Here is a 19,782-nt window from a genome sequence, read left to right on the forward strand (position 1 = left end):
TAAATATATATATATACACCCCGAAATTGCAATCATTTCCCTAAAGCACTTCTTCTTCGCGGCGTTCCCTCCAGCTCCGTCCCGACTCCCGCGGCGCTCTGCACAGCAGCCCCCGGAAGGTCGAAACTTTGCCTTCTAAGTTATTTTTTTAAATCTATATAAATCTAGGTCTATTTTAGTCTTTCGCAGCGACGTGCCAGTGTCTGGAGAACCAAACCTCCCTTTTCCCCCCCCGCCGTCCCGCGGTCGCTCCGGCCCCGACGCTAAGCCAAGGGCCCCGGGGAAGGCGCCGGGCCCCCGCGGGAGCCCCTCATTTTAGCACTTTGGTTGGTACTATCACCTGTAGACGCACTTTGATGTTGTTGCTTTGAACCTTTGCCGAGTGTAAACAATGTGTATTTAAGAATTACAAAAAGAAGAGAAAAAAAAAAAGCGTGCAAAGAGTTATTTTATGATTCGGTGTTGAATAAGACTCCTGAAAGCAAGGGGGGGTTTGGGGCCTCGATGTCTCTCCCTGCCGGTTCGGGCTGGGAGCAGCCCCTGGGATGCGCTAAATCCAGGCCAGGGGGATGGAGCAAGGGCCCAAGCTCCAGGTTCAACCCTGCAGGGTCGGTTGCCCCAAACTGGGCTGGCGGGGGGGAAAAAAAAAAGGGTTTAAAACCCAAAACAGGCTGAGGGAGATGCAAGTTGCCAGGGGCAGGAGCTGGAAAGAGCCGCCCTCCTCCCTAAGTGGCGCCAGGAATTATGCTAAGGATGCAGTGGCTGGATGTAGGTCAGCAGCCGTGGCGGCATCGTCTCCAGGAGCAACCGCCCCGACGGCTTCCTCCGGAGCAATCCTGCCCCCTTGCCCGGGGGAGGCGGATCTTGCAAGGGATGCAAGGATTGCGCCCCCCACAATTCCTGTTTTTATCCCTCCTGGGCTAGGAGCGTTGATGTATTTCATCTCGGCAGCGTTCACGTTTAAATGCCGTGACTAAGAAATCCCAGTACGGTTTTACAGGGAAGCTGGAGCTTCCCCCATTTTTCAGCATCAGCCCTCGCACGCTGCCAAACGCCCTTCGAAGGAGGAAAACAGCCGCGAGAGTTGCGTACGGGAAGCGCCGGGCGCCGTCAGCCTGTAACGGATGCTCTTACAGGCGTTTGCACGGCGGTACTGCATGAACAGAGCAAAGCAACACATTTTGGGGTGTAACGGGCCATCAACCATTAAGCAAAAGCCCAGATTTAAACAACCCGCTAAGCAAAAGCAAGTTAAAAAGAAAAACCTCCCTGAGCAAACAGCTCCAAGAGGTTTTAACAAGCACAAGAAACTTGGCTTTGCTACGAGTCAGTCGCGCTTCCCAGGGCGGTGCCTGCTTTTAAAGGAGCAAAGAACATTTTAAGGATGACTCCGACCAGGACTCAGACACACCGGAAGAAGGGAAGGCAGCAGCAGAGAACACAGAACAGCCGCTTGGCCACTGAAACACTCCATCCTTTTATTGTGTTTGAGCCTGGGTTCAAAACTCCCAGGAAAAAAAGAAAAAAAAAGAAATTATAAATACAACCAAACCCCACGCACGCTCCCTGCACTACCTGCCGGCATTGGAGACGGCTCCATTCAGTGCAGCTTCCGAGGGGAAGGACCAGAGAGGAGCCTCAGGGGATCAGCGCTGCGTAGAAAATGTTGGGACAGGGCATCTCGCAGGAGGTTGCCGCGACCGATGCCAAGACTTGATTCTAATTAAACGAGGCCAGTGGTTGCCCCTAAGCCCTCGAACGACCATATGGTAAACGGCCTCTTAATTAAGCTAGAGATCGATTCTTTTCCAATTCGTACGTTGGAGGAGAGCACCGGCCCCTGTCCCGACACCGACTCGGAGCTCAGTGGTTGTGGGGCCTGCCTCGTCCCCGGCCCCGGCCGCCGGGCGGAGCGTCCACCGTGGAACGGGGATTCTTGATGGTTTCGTCTACAGACACGATGAGGCAGGCGGCCTCAGAGGCCGCCGTCAGCGCGTTGATGCGCACGATGGCCGGCTCCCACACGCAGGCCTCGAAGTTGTCGGCGATGTCCTCGTTGTTCACGTCCACGCCGTACCACATACCGCCCTGGCGAGAGAGAGGAGGGAAGATGTTCGAGTTAGAGGGTGGAAGAGGACCTCGGGGCCCAGCATGCCGGGAGGAAAGGCCGTGCAAGCGCACCAGGAGAAGCCCAGACTGCACCTTAGTGCGTGAAGGAAGAATATTTGAGGGGAACAAAAAGAAGCTTCGGTGGTCTGCAACAGCACCATCCGATCCTTGCAAAAGAGGGGGTTTGCTCCATTTCACAAAGCTGCTGGAGAAGGCTTGAGGATCGACCTCCACCTCACTGTTGTCTCCTCCCCTCATCCGCAGCCGCACGGTTTTGTGACCCAAGATGCAACACTCATTTCAGAGCATCCCCCCCCCCCCCCCAAGAGCTTCAGGGCCAACACTGCTCACACTATCGTCTGCGAGGTGAAACGTGGCAAGCGTCACCCATGACACCGCAGCCACTTCTGACAGGAGAGACCCTAGCAGGAGAGCAGGGTGTAACCTCTAACCGCCTTCACGAGGACTTGGTGTGCGTACACACACAGACTTCACAACACCTGAAACGATCACAAGCGATCAGGAGCTTCAGGCCGCAGCTCATCTGAAAGACACATGGCTCAGCCAACTTTTACACTCCAATTACTTCAGTGTTTAATATAGAAGCCTCCCTCCTGACAAATGATGCGTTTTTAAAAAGCAAATCAAAAAACCCCAGCTCTAAAAAAAAGTCATCTAGCAGCTGTGATCAAAGGGAGAGCAACCACTTCCCTTTTTAGAAGCCTGCAGCGAGCCCACACTGGATCCGAAAACCAAACACAGCATTTAATCAGAGAACACGAGCTTAACATGGCTACGGCTGAATTAAACACCATGTCGGTGAGGCTCCGAAATTACAGGCTCTCAGTTCACCGTAACAGCCCGCTGTCCAAAAGCCGGCACCTACCTGCGCATGCTTGGCTCGGAGCTTGTTCAGTATGTTGGTAGCATCGAAGCCAGCGTTATCGCACAGCTGGCGGGGAATGATCTCCAGGGCTTTAGCGTAAGCACCTATCAGCAGCTGCTGTTTGCCTGGAATGGTCCTGGAATAGTCCCGGAGGTATTTGGAAAGCTCCATCTCTATCGCACCACCACCAGCAACAACCGAGTCGTTCTGAAAGACAAAGGGAAAACAGGCCATTAGCTCTCCCCGTACGGCTGTTGTGCTGGTATCGGCGAAGGGGGAGAGCAGGAAGGTGTCCTTTCCCGTGAGCTTTTATGGATTTGGGCAATACGGACAAGCGAGGCCCAGGAGAGTCTGCAGCGCGGGCCGCTGCCCTCACTAGCGCTGCCTGCCAGCTTTGCCGGGAGTTTCGGAAGCAGGTCAAGAACCTCAAGCAGCCTCTTAGCTCTTTAGGGCTGTGCGCGAGACGGAAAGCAGTGCTCTGGGAACGTTGTATCAGGGAAGCGCTGGCTAGATTTCCCTCGCTTCCCTAAAGCATCCGAAGCTGAAGATAGTTGCAACACCACTTAGCAGCCAAGTTCGGTTACCAGCTATTTTTTCCTCCTTATTTGCTTCAGTGGAGAGATCAGGATGTTCTTACTAAAAGCAAAACAGTTCCCAAAAAAAAGACATTTTTCCCATCCCCTCTGGGCACCCAGCCACAAAGCGCCTTTTACCATGAAATGGCGCGTTAACATGCCTAACGCAGAAATGCCCACAGCATCCGGCACGCAGGATCAGTAACTCCACGAGCGTAACACACGCTCACACGTGGCTAGAGCTCTCTCAGTGCTCCCTGCCCACCCTCAAGAGCAGGGGGACAGTGACCAGCACTTGGACAACTCATCAGGAGAAGGAGCAAGGAGCTTCCTGGGTGCACACAAGGGCGCGAGAAGCTGACACGCACATGAGAGCAACCTTGTTATCCAAAACAACTGAAGATCTACTTGGCACACCCAGAAGATACTGTGACTCTTTAGAATGAGGATGTTTACGGTACACACTACAACCCAGGAAGCGCACATAAGTTACGACTGCACTAAAGACGACAACACCAGGCACATCTGGAGAGCAGCTGGCTTTAAAGAGACAACGCTGCTCTGGCCAAGGAAGAGCACCTGAATTTATCAGTGGGACGCTGCCCTTCTGTGCACTCCACAGGCTGAGAAGCCACGGCGTCTCCAGGAGAAACCTCAGCCAGATACTGATGTGCCATAAGGTTGCTGCGACGAGTTACATCTGCACCATGTCCAACCAAGACCCCCAACAGCTGGCCAATACAGCTGGCCAATACCTCTAGCGGTCCTTACCTTGATAGCTCTCCTGACTATCATGATGGCATCATGCAGGGACCGTTCCGTCTCTTCCATGAACTGCTCAGCACCCCCTCGCAGGATTATCGTGCAAGTCTTCGCCTTTGGGCAGCCTGTGAAGAGGTTGTACCTGCCAACGGCACAACAGAAGAAGGGTCAAGGTGACTGAGAAGCCACGCCGCCTCCGGACACACTCTGCGGCAATAAGAAACGGTATGGGAACAGAGAGATTCTTTCCAAACCAGATGCATGAATGCGGCTGTCTCATCCTGTACAGAGACTCTATCAGATCTTAAGTCAAGGAGGAGCTCAGCCAGGCAAGGTGCAAGGGAAATACAAGTTGACCCAGGAAAAATCAGCTTCTTTCTGCTGATAAGGCTTTACACGAAACCAGTGCTCTCATTTTCACTTAGCAGGAACGCAGCAGATGTTAAGAGATGGCTCCAAAGAGGATTTCTCTTCCAGCAACATGGAAGAACCCCATTATACAGTACCCAGCTTCATTTGCACCGATAATAAGGTTTCACTGCGGGATATTAGACAAATGCCACAGTCAACCCCAAAAGGTGTTGTTTTTAAGTCATGAATGAAGTGCGTTCTACAAGTCACTGGGGAATAAACGTATTAAAGCACACAAGAGAAGTGAGATTTGAACAAAAGCTTGCTTCTGCTTACAAACACGGAGGGCACAGGAGTAACGCTGCAGTCTTGCACAAGCCATCACCTTGAGACGCTCAAAGCTGCTAGCAGGTGACCATTCAAACTAACGTTAAAGTGCTCGCACAGGACTGCAGGTTCACAGCCACGGTGTATTTACCTATCTCCTCCAATCTGAGTCTCCTCAAACACTTCGCATCGGCCCAGCACATCATCCGAGAGGGCATTGACACTAGTCTGAATGGAACCGCCACAGGCCTGCGCGGAAAGAAGATAAAAACAGAGCGTTACCGACGTTGACAAACGAGACAAATTTGCCCAGAAGGCTCCTGTTCCGCAGAGTCGGCCCAGCCTTTTAGCTGATGCAAAACCACACTGCAGGCCAGATTCAGGGGAGGGGGGAGAAGGAAAAAAAAGCACAAAAAACGCAACCCCCCTTGTAACTTCCTCCCATCCCAGGCATCTAGGCAGGCTAGCAACATCAGAAATAATCCTCGAGAGCAAAGTAAGATTATGCCTCTTCTGAGCGCTGACTCAGAGCTCTAGAGTCCAGTGGCTACACAAAAGGAGGCTTACGAAAAAAATCGCCCGAGACAGAACAGGCAAAAACTAGGGAAAATAAGCCAACACAGCGTACAGCCCCCCCCCAATTTACTGCAACATCAGAGAGCCATAAAAGCCGCACGGACGCAATTAGACTTTGATTCCTCATTCCATCAAGGAACAGCTCTGTCAGTATATGGCAACTTAACTGCATTGCCAAAAAAAAAAGAAATTCCCCAAAACCAAAAAGACACATATGTGATTTTACATTTTCATATGTTATGAAATTTTACATTTACATAAGGAACTGTGTGTTCAGACGCTGATTGTTGTCCTGTTTTGGGAACGATCTGACCAGCCTGGTACCATTAAAGATGAGTCTAAAAATCTTTATTCAAAAAACCAAAGCAGCTCACCATCATAGTTCTCTTGAGATCTTCTTCCGGGACGCGGCCAGCGCAAAACATGTCTCTATCTGCAAAGTACTGAGTAGCCACGTCACCAATAGGAAGCTTGGACAGGACGACTTTGGCTCCCGACTTGTGGATTTTGTCGAGTTTGTCATACAAGATGTTCCACTCGGCATCCACAATGGCCTGGTAATCCTAGCGAGGCCGAGAGAGAAAACGTACAACGCGCTCACGTTACAAAGGATTGCAAAGGCCACGCCGCGGCGCCGGCGACGGGAGAGCTCTGCTAAAACAAAGGCAGCGGTGACGTTGCGCCGTGCAGCACTGGCAGACAACTGCTTCCGATACTCGCAGCCAATTTTAGGTCATTCCGTTTTATAACAAAGGAGCGAGTCTGTTAAAATGCTTCCAGCAGCAACCCCGAGCAGATAAAGGGGTTAGATGAACTGACGGAAAGGCAGCGATAGCTCAGGAGAGAGATTATAGGAGAACGAAGAAATGATGCCCGATGTCCGAGAGGACTTTACGGAAACTGTGCATGGATGCTGGGGTGGAGGAACTAACAGCATCTATCACAAAGGAAAAACACAGATACCGAGCGATCTCATGCTTTTCCAGGGTGCTGAAGCCAGTAAGCCGCGCACACAAGCCAGCTGTATTCTAGCTGTCGGTGAAACACAGCCACAGCTGCCTCGGAAAGCTTTCGGTAGCGTACAACAACGCTACGCGATTAACTGCGACAGAAGAAAAGACCATCACGTTCACCAAGGCAGAGTGGAGAACGTCACGGAAACAACTACTGAGATGAGAGCAAGACCCCAAAGCAAAGCACTTGGGGATCTTTAGGCACCGCAGTTACTGCGGGAGCCAAACACGGGCAGCGCTGTGACACCGGGAATTTCAGATTCTCTTCCCTGATGCTACTGAAGCGTTTTGGGCAGCTTCTCAAGAGGGCAGTAGAGAGCTACCACGATTTCAGAAAGGAATTTTAACAAGATGAAAGGAGAATTAGGGTTTGAATGGCTACCTTCTTTGCTTAAATAAGCACAGGACTAACATCTTCTCAGCATTTAAAGCACTGCTCAGTAAGATTTCCCTGGGAGGCCACTTACAGGGCATAAAGAAATCAGCACTTGACCGTCACCATTGATAAATTTATCCTGGCATGATGACAGCGCAGAACCGTGCCCTAAACCTGCTGCACCTGCACTGTAATTCAAGATCTGTTACACTCTTCCCTCAGCCTAAGCAGTATAACCCAGCAGGTAGTTTCAGGAGGGAAGGATGGGCAAACGGGCAATCAGCAGATGGTGACATTTATTCCCCTGGCTCTCAAGCAGCCGTCGCATCTTGTGGGCACAGGGAAGCAGGACGGGCACGGCCTCAGGACACCACTGAAGACCGACAACCAAGACAGGGCAAGGAGGATTCCAGCCAAGGGCAGGTATCACCCCAGAAGACAAGGTGCCGTTTTAGCTCCGAGCTCCCTCCCGACTCTCACCTCCACCGTGTTTACTCTGACTTCGGCGTTGTCCTTCTCGGCTTTGAGCTCCAGCTCCACATTCAGCAGGGCGATCTTGGGAGACTGGTACTTCTTGGGTTGCATTTCAAACCCAGCATAAGAGAACGTCTTCTTAAAGGCAACTCCAGCCACCAGCTGAGAATCCTTGAAAACAGGGATTTGCATTAAGCTCAGCCACCCCAGGTTTCTTCAACAGGGTTAATAACTCCCACGGGAGACTCCCTGGTTCAGAGTCCTCATTTACAAAGCACTGTGCTATTTACACACCAACAGCTGCCTCCTTTGATTAACCCACTTTTGAAGAAAACAAGCAGCGAATAATTTTCTTTCCTCTGTTCACAAAACCAGCCTCTGCCATTTCCTTTCTACCCCTCAAGACACCGCCGTGAAAGATGCCATACGCAATCTCAAGATCAAGGGATGAAGCAATTTGTTCTCTCTCTGATGTCTTTCCCAGTTCTGCCTTTGAAGATGGATACTTCTACTCATCCGCAGCCCAGATTTTTTTGTTGTTTTTTGGTTTTGCCCTGGTTTGTTTTACAGGCTCCATCACCATCCCTGGAAGGCTTTTGCAGACCTGCCGTGCTCAACGCTGCCCCCTAACGCGAACTTCTTGACTTTGCGGCTGGGAGGGAAATCGCATCCAAATCTCCTACCCTCCACGAGTATCTATCGTAAGCCAGCCCTGAAAAGCAGGATGCTAAATTATTTACCCCATCCTGTTAATGCTCTCCAAGGAGTCCTTAGAGCCAAACTCTGTAACTGCTGAAGACTGAATACCAGGACAGAACCACAAGGAGAGCAGCTTTCATCTGGGATGGGAGACACCTCCCTCCACGAGGGACCAATTCCTGCAAGCTTCAAAACACCAGCAGGCCCAGACTCCAAAAAAAAAAAAAAAAACAAAAAAAAAAAAACAAAAAAACAGATGCTGAAACATTCCTAATTCACTAAATCAGTTGTCTGGGCAAGATAATGGCATAATCACAGTGTCTTTTCTCAATGAAAATGCTCATCTGAAGTGTTTACAGATAGCAACAGCCACAGAATAATAATTCTGTGAGATACTACGGCAGCCTTGCTTTTTTAGCAGAAACGTGCCCAGCAATCAGCCAAACCTCCACAGGATCTCGGCAAGAGAGAGAACGGACTCACCAGCTCTAGCACAGCCCAAGAGCAGCTTCCTGCCGAACATCCGCATGCTGTCCTCCGTATGACAGGTATTCTAGTACTACGGCACTTAGTCCATCTGTCCTGCCCACCACCTTAACTCCTTCATAACATGTTCTTTGCAGTTTTCCCAGCCCAGTGCTCAGGTGTAAGACCATATGGTTTTGCTTCCAGAAGCAACAAAGGTTTCCCACCAACTAATACCAAAACTATTTCACTATTTGCAGAGATACAAATGGAAGTTGCACCAGTAACATTCACTCTAGAGGGCAAAGAGATATAGTCTATGTGGCTCAAAAAAATTCCTCTGCCTATAGAAAAGGGAAATCCAGCCCCATCCACTTTTTCCGCTTGTCAAAAGCTTTGTTTTGCCTTGGTAGTTTCCTAACAAACATTATCAAGTTGGGCTGCATTTCCGCTAGGGTCAACCCACCAAAGGAGCTGTAATCATTTCCTCCTATCCCTCCAAAACAGGCTCCGATGAGACTTACTTCCAGAGCACCTCCTTGCACCTTCTTTATTCCAATCATTTTGAGTTGCAGCAAGTCGTCTAACATCATGACAGCATCTACAACCATCTTGGAAAAAAACTCCTTGCTCTGGGATATCAGCTTGGAGCTCAGGGCTGTGGCTGCACACTTCTCCAGCAGGCTTCTCTGCTCACTGCAAAAAGGGAGGAAAAAAACAGCGTCTTGCTCACACACCAATTCTTTCTGCTGGCTCATAAAACACTGTGTACGGTTTGATGTCCCCACTCTCTGACGGGGACAAAGATCAGTTCTGTTCTACCAGGGGGAAAAGCGAGGCACGCAGAAGTCAAACCCCAGACCGTCAGAGCACACGTCCCCATTTTAGAGGCTGAACATCAGACTAGCACTGAGCAGGTCGGTTGGCTTTTAGACATCACAGGCCTGACCAGCACAGCAAGGCTCAGCATCCACATCTTCATTCAAAGGCGATCAGAAGTTTTGAATCCCTCTAATGGTGACATATTCTCCAAAACGTTAACTTAAGTAACGTATGTCATGACAAAGCAGGCGAGAACAAGAACCAGGACAGCTGGGAGCCCTGGATGCCACTCCCAGGCTCCACCACCAGAGTCACTGCCCTGGTTACTGTTACCATGAGAACCACTGTATTTTGCTTTGAAAGACAGTACAAAGCATTTTGGCTCATTTGGGACTGCCACGTGGTTCAACTTGGAGTTTTACTGGAGATATTAGTCAGGTCAGACAAAGAAGAGCTTAAAATGCAGGGAGAAAAATGCTGGTATTCTCATCTCATTCCAACAGATGAGTTCATTATTATTATTATTATTATTAGCTATCTAACTTCATGCACTCAACTGAACAAAGTGATCTGACTTCCTGATCGGATTTTCAGAGGAGTGCTGAGCACTTAACTGATCTCAGCAGAAGCTGCAAGTTCCCCCCACCACTGGAAAAAAAGAAATCAGGCCACTTATTTTGGTACCTCGTTTCCTCCACGTGCATCGGCAAACACCGGCCTACATATTTCACTGCAGTGGCAGCCAAAGTAAGAACACAGCATCTTCCCAGGAGGAGCAACAAATTCCAAAAGTCAAAGAAAAACCCTTGTATGGGGCCACAGCCGCTCTCCCGACCTCGAGTCCTCACCAGAGCCACATCAGAGGTCAGAAACACCTTCACGCCAAAGAAATGAAGCCCATCTACCCACAACCAGGCCATCCAGCCACGGACCCAGAGGGGAACTTACTCTTTATCTTCCTTCTTCACTGCAACAGCGATGTCTTTGATCTTGTTTACAGCCTGTCAAAACACAAGCCAGCAGCTGGATTAATGACTCATGTTTTTAAATTGATCAGATCTCCAACTTTTCATTTTGCATTTTACGTTATCTTTTATTCACAACTTCAAGCGTTTAAGCTATTCCACTGCTTCCAGCACAGTGATTGTAAAAAACACTTCAACAAACACACAAGATTCAGAACAAGGCTCAAAACCCGCTCTGCTGCTTTCTGCAGAGATCTGGGGGACCAGAACTACAAACACACAAGATAACCGGCAGCAGCTGGTACAGTCCGAGCACATTTACATGCAACCACCACCCCCTTTAAAGCAAAAATCCCATGGACTCCAACTGCTACAACGTTTTCTCATTCACATAGCACTACGTTAAGAGGATTCTTCTTTTTCATACCATAAAAAGAAGTATTTTAACAATCTCAGATGGGATTCTGAAGCGTTGCCTTTGCATATTTAAGAGCCTTCTCACCCAGGTCTCGTGTGCAGTCAGGCATTATAATCAAGTCTAAGAAAAAGGCTGTTAAGGGAGTTAACCTCCAGAAGAGGTTCCAGCTTAATGGGACTGATGTGCTTCAGGAGACGTAAGGTTTATCAAGGAGTAACAGAGATCAGTAGAATGGGAAATGAATTTTTCCACTTATTCATTCTTCCTTGGAGAAAAAAAAAAACAGAGAAGGCAATAGCGCTCAGGAGGTACGCTGGTAGTAACAGCTCGCTGACACCAAAGCAGCCAGGTGATGTTTGCAGGAGAACATCATGAGATTGTTACTGCCACCGCTTCCCTCCCACCCTACTTCAGAAACGATTTTCCTGGAAGTCACATTATATTCTCCTCTGCTGGTACAAAACTGCTCCCCTCAGATGTCCTCACGGAGCCCAATACGCCCCGCAACTCCGAAGGGCCAGCAGAGCCCTCTCTCCTCTACGAGCAGCGTTTCCTTACCAGCTGCGTTGCTGTGCGGAAGGCACGGATGATGATTTGAGGATGAAGGCCTTCCTCCACGTAGGGCTTCACCTGTTTCAGGAACTCAGCAGCGAGCAGAGTTACGGACGTGGTACCATCACCAACCTGCACGGACATGAAATACTGTGTCACCGGTACATTGCAAAGGTGCTGGGATAACAGCTTCAAAAACGCGCAAGGGCTTCCATAGGAAAAATCAGATTTCATGACCTTCTCTGCTCACAGGTCTGCAGCTGCATTCTCCAGTGATTAAGAAACGATGGGGTTCATACTACGCCCCTTTCGTCCGTCACCTACATTCACGAAATGTGAACTTCACAGCTTTGAAACTTCCCAACCCCCTTAGCAAATCTAGCTGAAACAGTGTAAAAGATCTGAAAGTTAAAGAAGTGAAAGCACTTAAAACAAACAAAAAAAAACAGGCTAAATGCAGGCACTCTGCAGGGTCTCCCCCCACCACTAGCAGGAAGCGCACACCACCATCAAGGGGAGCGAGGCTGCTGCTGCATTCTGCGCCTCCGAGCACAGCCAGGTTACCCTCCTACCTCTGCGTCTTGGGATTTGGCAATGTCCACTAACGTCTTCGCAGCCGGATGGACAACATCAAGGAGCTTCAGGATAGTGGCGCCGTCATTAGATATAGTGGCTTTGCCTGCGATTGATTTAGAAAAGAAAGTCAAGCTCAGCTGCTCTGAATAAAGCCCTAACCCACCGGAAAAGGGCAACCCCAGTACGCGAGGAAGCTTTCGAGCCTTCAGTGAGATTTCAAATAAACGCAACAAGAATTTCAGACCTGTCAGCCTAACTGTGCTTCGCTGTTTTGCCTTCCAGGTCAAGCGCAGCCCCAAGCTTTTAGGAGGCTAGAACACCTCCCTGATTGAGCCCTGATCCAGCAACCCCACGCGGGGTTTGTCACGCTGCAACAACCACAGGCTCCCATCCCAAACTGCCACGTCGAAGTCTTATTTTCTTCAGCCAAACTAGTGTTTTTCCCTATGTGATTTGGAACGTGATCACTGCGGTATTTTAAACACCTTCCTACATCCAGAAAGATACAAAACTACTAATCAGCTGAAAAGGAAAGTAAAGGGGCATCTCCGTGGAGAGGGGGAGTCCAGAACTGCTGTTTCACAGAAGGTCTCTTCACTGCATATTAACAGTGTCCTTTTATTCCATTTTTGGAGCAGACTGAGTGAAGACTAAGTACAGAACTATTCATACCAGTTAACAGGAGCTTTACGTTCACCCCCTCATTTCTCAATAGCCTCTCCATACAAATTTAAAACAAATAAATAAAAATTAAGAAATCAGATATTTTAGTCTGACACAACAGAAAAACGCTAGAAGTCAACAGGATTAGTCATTAAGGTAAACTAAAAATTCAGTGATCCTTTTTAAAATAAATAATTGCTTTTACAGATAGGACCTGTAATACAAGGACAATTCTAACACAACAGTAACAAAAAGCAAGGAACAGATTAGTCTGGTGACTTAATACAATCCTTTTCAGAGGGGGCTGGGAGCCATCCCCAATTCATACAAAAACAGCAACCCAGGAACCCCCACTGACCTCACACTCAGCCGTACCAAGAGCTGAGTAACTCTACACGTGTTATAAGCCTCATCTTAAAACAAGCCTAGAAAGGAATATCCAAGGACCAGGTTCAAAACACACCATTTCCCAGGTATTACTTCCGAGTCGTGTCTCAACACAGCCGTGAAGGACCGTCACCCAGCGCTTACCTCTGTCGTCCACAATGAGCTTGTCCATGCCCCTGGGCCCAAGGGTGGTGCGCACAGCCTCCGCGATAACCTGGCAGGCGTTGATGTTACTGACGAGCTGCGGAATCCCCTGCGAGGTGTCCGTGCCCTCCTTCAGCAGGATAACCGGTGTTGGCTGAAGAGACAAACCACGGCAGAGCTGTAACTCCGATCTCAACAGTCTACAGACAGCCCAGCCCTAACTCCGCACGCAGTCCAGCAAGTTACCGTCACGCAAAAAGGCATTTTTCCCCTTACGCAAGAAACTAGCTACATAACAGATCTCTCACTTCTAAAACCAAAAACTACAGTCTCCTTAAAGGCCCTGTGGTAAAAACAAAACAAAAAAATCCACAAAAATCCCAATCCCTAATCATCTTGCCTTACTGAGCTTATTGACCGAACTAGAGCTTCAAAGTAAGACTGTGACTACAAAAAGACCTGAGAGACAAGGCCACAGGCTGCCACTGGTGCACAAAAGCTTTTAGAGTATTCAAACAAGAAATTACTATTTCCACATTCTCAAGCATTCCAGGTTTAAGTTTTATTTTGACTGAACTCCTGTAGCTTCAAAGAAGAAATTTATTAGAGCGTTTCCTCAATGAAAGGTTGAAGGTTCACCTTTGCCTAGAAAGCATCATGCACACAATCAAACTGCTTTCTGTCACCCACTGCTCCAAGGCAAAGCTTCACTTGCTGCTATAACATAACTGGAAATTATCCAGCTGCTTCCATTTATATGACCAGGGACCAATTTGTAACTGTCCACAAAACAACCAGGCTTCTTTCCCTATCATATAGCTCAGGGAAGGTCTAATTTCTGTGCTGCGCTGGATCTCTACGCTATAAGGGATAATAGGTACAAGAATTACGGAGACAGCAGGGAACCGCACAAGTGCTACAACCCAGATCAGTTACTTCAGTGCCAACGCAAGTCTCCTAAGAAGTTCAGCGCTCAGATCACAGTCCAAGCTACCCTGAGGACGGCAAGTGCTGCAATGTGCTTGCGCATAAAGGAAACAGGGCAGATGCACTCAAGCGACTACACCTGTCTGCCAGTAAACTGTGTTGGACACAGCTTAGAAATACACGCAGAGCCCAGAAAGTTTCAAAGGCCACAACAAATAGCTTTTCGCTGTGCTCCAAGAGCACACCACCCCTTTTCAGATTTCTAGAAAACAGACCAAACGTGCCTTAAAGACAAAGCTCAAATTCCAAATGAATGCAAAGTCTTTTTTAGGCACTCAGTTTTTAACAGCCATCTGCAAAGAGCAAAACTATATGACGACTGTTGCGCTAAAAAGCGGCAAGCCTGGTGCTGAGGGTCTGCCGGGCGAGCGGAAGATGGGCATGAGCACCACAGTCAGAGCTACCTAAGTCTCGGAAAGAGCTCGAGAAAGTACCAGCTCCTTCCACACGTGTCAGAGCAGCGATCTAAACGGAAAGCAGATGATTGCATCCTGGAGGAAAATCAGGTTAGAGGCAGACGCGCAGCCCTCGTGCTGCCGCCACTCCCCGCACACCCGTGGGGCGGCACCGGTGGGGCAGTAGCAGGACTCCGCAGCACTGGGGCCCAGGGGGGCCCCCACGCGCCCCGCAACAGGGGGCTGAGCCCAGGCCCCGCTCCGGACTACAACCCCCGGCATGAGCCGCTCCGAGGCCCCGGCCCGGCCCGACAGGCTCGGCTCGGGCCGCAAGGCCGGGGATACCACCCCTCCCCACGCGCCGACAGACTACAGCTCCCGGCATGCCCCGCGCGCCCGCTCCCTTTCAGCCGCGGCGCTCGCCGCGCAAGGCCTGACGGGAGCGGTAGTCCCACGCGAGCCCGGCGGGAACCGCGGGCCCGGCTCGTCCCCTCACAGACGCCTGGGGCAGCGGCGGCGGGCCCAGGCGGCAGCGCCGCCCCCGGCCGCCCCCACCAGGGCTGAACCCGCGCCGGCCCCGCTACAGCCCCCGCCAGCGAGGGCCCCCGGAGGCGGCGGAGGCCCAAGAGGCCGCTCCCGGGCAGAGGGGCACGGCGCCGGCGGGGATGGCGGCGGATGGGGCGGGCGCCACTCACCATCATCTCGGCGGCTCTCTTCGCAACGGCTCCCCCGGTACAGGCTGTTCTCGCTCCCACAATGCACCGCGCCCGCCCAGAAGCTTCCCGAGGGCGGGAGGGGAAGAGAGCGTTGCTAGGTAACCGCTTCCGGCCGCACTCTATGGTCGGGCCGTAGACAGAGCCGCCCTAGCGAAGCTCCGTTCCTTCGCGAGGAACCATAGAGAGGCGGTGACGCGCAGCGGCCTGCAGCCGGGCGCTCACTATTTTGCAAGGACGGGAGCGGGCACACAATCTGGCAGGCGCAGGGCCGCGCCATAGAGCTTTATTTGGCAGGGCAGAAAGAAGCGATCGGGCTCACGAAGTGGCGGGGCGCCCGGCTCGGTGCGGGGAGGGGCGGGATTGACGGCGGCGGCGGCCAATGGGCGCGCGCGCCTCGGGGGGCGTTGCGGGGGCGCCGCCAATGGGCGCGGCGCGGGGGCGGGGGCGCGGCGCGGTGCGGTGCGGGGCGCAGCCATGCTCCGCCGCTCGCTCTGGCTCTGCATCTGCCTCTGCTCCTGCCCGGCCCGCGGTGAGTGCGGCCCGCACCGGACCGGCACCGGCACCGGCACCGGGCGCTTCCCCCCGCGCCTCCCGGTCTGGGTGCATTTCCCCCTGGAACACCCCAATCCGGGTGTATTTCCCTTGCCAGCACCCCGATCCGGGTGCATTTCCCCTTGGGGCACCCCAATCTGGGTGCGTTTCCCTTTGAGGCACCCCGATCCGGGTGCATTTCCCCTTGGGGCACCCCAATCTGGGTGCATTTCCCTTTGAGGCACCTCTAACCGGGTGCATTTCCCGTCCGTGCATCCCGGTCCGGGTGCATTTCCCTTCCCAGCACCTCGATTCGGGTGTATTTCCCCTTGGGGCACCCCAATCTGGGTGCATTTCCCCTCCGTGCATCCCGGTCCAGGTGCATTTCCCTTCCCAGCACCTCGATTCGGGTGCATTTCTCCTTGGGGCACCCCAATCTGGGTGCATTTCCCCTCTGTGCATCCCGATCCGGGTGCATTTCCCCTCCGTGCATCTCGATGTGGGTTCATGTCCTCCTGGAACACCCCAATCTGGGTGCATTTCCCCTTGAGGCACCTCGAAACGGGTGCATTTCCCCTCCGTGCATCCTGCTCCGGGTGTGTTTCCCTTCCCAGCACCTCGAAGCGGGTGCATTTCCCCTTGGGGCCCCCCAATCTGGGTGCATTTCCCTTTGAGGCACCTCGATCCCCGTGCATTTCCCCTCCGTGCCTCCTGCTCTGGGTGCATTTCCCTTCCCAGCACCTCCAGTGGGGTACATCCCCCTCCATGCAGCCGGGTTCAGTTCATTATCCCTCCTGGCACCTCGATCCGGGTGCATTTCCCCTCCGCTTTCCCCAATCCGGGTGCATTATACCCCTATCTCCTCCATGATCTGTGTGCATTTTCCCCTTTCCCCTCCGTGCAACCCCGATCCGGGTGCATTTATCCTTGGGGCACCCCAATCTGGGTGCATCTGCCCTTAGGGCGCTTGGGTCCAGGTGCATTTCACCCCTTCCGGCACCGTGATCCAATGCATTTCAGCCCTGTCCCCTGGGAGATCGGGGTGCGTTTCCCCTTTCTGTGCACCCCCGTCTGGCTGCGTTTCCCCCGTCTCCGCTCTGTCCCCCCCCGGCAATGCCCCAGCGCCCGTTTTGCAGGTGTTTGCGGGGCCCCCGGGGGCTGCAGGCCCTGCTGCGCTCGCTGCCCGTCCCCCACCGTTGCATCCTGCCCGGATGTCTCGTTTCTCGCGCATCGGCTGCCCGAACGGCGCGGGAGGTCACGAGCCGTCGGCCGAGCTGCCCCCCCCGGGGAAAGGCCCCGTTTTGCTGCCGACGTTTCGCAAGGGGGCGGAGGGAGGCTTTGTTTTTTTTTTAGCGGAAAACCCTAAATAGGGTTAAAACGGAGGGCGCTTGCCCGGGATGAGCCGCACGTCGAGGCCGCGGCCGCGCGTTCGGCTCGAAATCCCGCGGGAGGAATTTCCCATTGCCTTTTCGTTGCCTCTCATCTCTCCCCGCGCACCCGCAGGTTTACGCGTCCATGAATACTTGTATTTCCAAGTGCTGAGCCCCGGAGACATCCGCTACATCTTCACTGCCACTCCGGCCAAGGATTTTGGGGGAGTGTTTGTAAGTATAAGGACGGGGTTTGTCTCGGAGCCCCCCCCCATTCCCGTGTTTCTCCACTGTGGGGCCTGGTGATTCGAAGCCCCTTGCGAAAGCGGAGCTAACGGCAAGGGCGGCTTTCGGGAGCTTTCCCCTAGGAAGGAGGCGCACGCTGCCTCCCGCCTCGCCAGGCTTTCGGAGCGGCGCTTTCGGCACGCGCTGGAGCCTAGATCAGGCAGCTCCCAAATTTCCGTGACCGGCTTCAACAGGTAGAGATGCTCCCGTTCAATCCGGGCACACTCCCTCCTCCTCCGTGGAGGAGCCAGTCCCAGCCGGGCTCTTGCAAGAGCTTGGAGCATCTCTTCGATCCTGGAGTCCAAGCATCCCAGCGCTCCCGGAGCCCTAAGGACTCCCTGTGTCCTGCCAAGGGGCTGCCCCAGGCCCCGATCCAATCGAGAGCCTCCGCCGCCGTTCCCTGCCTCGCGCGACTCACCGCACGGTGCCGTGCCTCGGTTTCCCCTCCCCTGGCTCACCCTCGCCTGTCTCTTCCTCGGAGAACACAAGGTACGACCAGATCCACCTGGTCCCGGCGGATCCGCCCGAAGCCTGCGGCGAGCTGAACAATGGGGTCTTCATCCAAGACCAGATCGCCTTGGTGGAGCGGGGGTAGGTCCGGCGCCGCGGGACCTCTTTGGGTGGGGGGCACCCGGGACGGGAGCGCAGGAAGGGGCCGCGGCCGCGTTTTACCGTCGCCTCCAGCCGCTTCCCCTTGGTTGCAAAACTATCCCAGGAGAGGACTTAGCGTGTTGGGTCTCTTCGAAAACAACCTACAGCAAGCTAGAAAAAGCCCTATTTTGGGGGAGGTGGTGGCCCACCAGCGGAGTTTGGGCAGTCCTGTTGCTAAAATGCGGTGTCCAAGATCGGAAGGGCTTGGGGAACGCCCGGAGCCGGGGAGGCAGCCCGCGTCTCGGGCATCTCCAGGCGAGCTCTTGGCGCTTGCTGTCTGAGAGGCGCCTGGCTCCCGCGTCCCTAGACAGGTCGCTCTGTGCCCCAGGGGCTGCTCGTTCCTGTCGAAGACGCGGGTGATCCAGGAGCACGGAGGACGGGCGGTGATTATTGCCGATAACGCCTACGATAACGACAGCTTCTATATCGAAATGATCCAGGACAGCACCAGGCGCACGGCGGACATCCCCGCGCTCTTCCTGCTGGGCAGGGATGGGTAGGTACCATGGCTGAGGGACATGTCACGGCCGGCCAGCCGTGAGCCCACCACGGCATCCAGGTGGCCGCGTTAGCTCCACGCAGGTCGCTGCTCTCGGAGGAGGCTGGAGGCATCTGGCTCCCTCTCCAACACTGAGGCTGGTTCTCGGAGCAGATCTGGTTTGGGTGGTGTCATCCTCGCGACCAGGAGGTCTCCGCGTCACCCTGTGTGCCAGGTTCTTACGTGCGGCTGTTTTCTCAGCGTACGTCAGCCCTTCGGGATCTGGTTCTGGTCACCCAATGCTCTGATCTTCCCAAATGTGGAGCGTCTTGTGGGAAGGGCCAAGTGACAGCCTTGTGCCCACAAACCAGAGAGGTCCCAGGGAGCCTCATGTCCCATCTGCGCTTTGTGAGCCAGATTTTTGGTGGATTCAGTCATACTTAATCCACGGAGCTTCTCCTCAAGGTCATTGGGAGTTTGCACTAACCGTGGCCAGGTTCTGCTTGGGAGGCTCACACGCGCCCGTCACTCCTCTGTCCTCCCAGGTACATGATCCGACGCTCCCTGGAACAGCACGGGCTCCCGTGGGCCGTCATCTCCATCCCCGTCAACGTCACCAGCATCCCAACGTACGAAATGATGCAGCCACCCTGGACCTTCTGGTAGCAGCAGGAGGCCACGGAGCGTCGCGGTCTTCTCGGGGGATCCCAGGAGCTCGCCCCGGGGACCAGTTTTGAGGAAAGGGCCTCCACGCGCTCCCGAAATCCCACCGCCCAGCCTTGCTGGATTCCGCAACGGGAAGACCTTCACGCTGCCGCTGGCGTCGGGCCGAACGGCGGCGCCGGCGGTGGGACCTGCACTGTGGCGCTGAAGAACCTTTGCAGGGACTTTCTGGGAGGGAGGTGGTGGCCCAGAGCGGAGAACCGGGCCGGCACTTCCCCGGGAAACGTTTTTACGATGCCGGCGGTAGCTTGTGCCGCCGATTTAGAGTATTACGTGGACGCAGTCTCAGGGGGGCGGGAGGGAGAGCTAGCTCCGGGGTCGGTCTGCACTAGCAGGGCTCGCCCGACGTCTGTATATTTTTGTCCGAGCTAACGAAGTCTAAACAGGTTTTAGAGAAGGGAGAATTTCCTCTTTCTTCAGGGGCTGGGGAACGAAGGGCCAAATCTCGCCCGGCGCCGATGCCGCGCGGGGGACTGCAGCGCGCTCGGCTGCGTCCCTGGTGGCTC

General features: G+C 53.3%; 2 protein-coding genes across 2 annotated transcripts; one reads left to right on the forward strand and one right to left on the reverse strand.

Annotated features, from left to right (window-relative positions):
- Window positions 1-1,458: 1,458 nt before the first annotated feature.
- On the reverse strand, window positions 1,459-15,310 carry CCT7 (chaperonin containing TCP1 subunit 7). The gene is given in 13 exon segments (XM_013958847.2): window positions 1,459-1,878; window positions 1,881-2,088; window positions 2,996-3,202; window positions 4,342-4,474; window positions 5,162-5,259; window positions 5,961-6,149; window positions 7,456-7,620; window positions 9,138-9,309; window positions 10,384-10,436; window positions 11,377-11,502; window positions 11,943-12,049; window positions 13,141-13,294; window positions 15,218-15,310. Coding segments are annotated over 13 exon segments (1,773 nt in total). The 5' UTR covers window positions 15,224-15,310; the 3' UTR covers window positions 1,459-1,723.
- A 379-nt stretch (window positions 15,311-15,689) lies between these two features.
- PRADC1 (protease associated domain containing 1) lies at window positions 15,690-19,689 on the forward strand. Its single transcript, XM_067298405.1, has 5 exons — window positions 15,690-15,767; window positions 17,273-17,373; window positions 17,906-18,015; window positions 18,404-18,571; window positions 19,099-19,689. The coding sequence occupies exons 1-5, from the start codon at window positions 15,713-15,715 to the stop codon at window positions 19,217-19,219; spliced, it is 555 nt and encodes a 184-aa protein (XP_067154506.1). The 5' UTR covers window positions 15,690-15,712; the 3' UTR covers window positions 19,220-19,689.
- The last annotated feature ends 93 nt before the right edge of the window (window positions 19,690-19,782 follow it).

The sequence above is a fragment of the Apteryx mantelli genome, chromosome 5 (genome assembly GCF_036417845.1).
Source record: "Apteryx mantelli isolate bAptMan1 chromosome 5, bAptMan1.hap1, whole genome shotgun sequence".
Taxonomy (NCBI): domain Eukaryota; kingdom Metazoa; phylum Chordata; class Aves; order Apterygiformes; family Apterygidae; genus Apteryx; species Apteryx mantelli.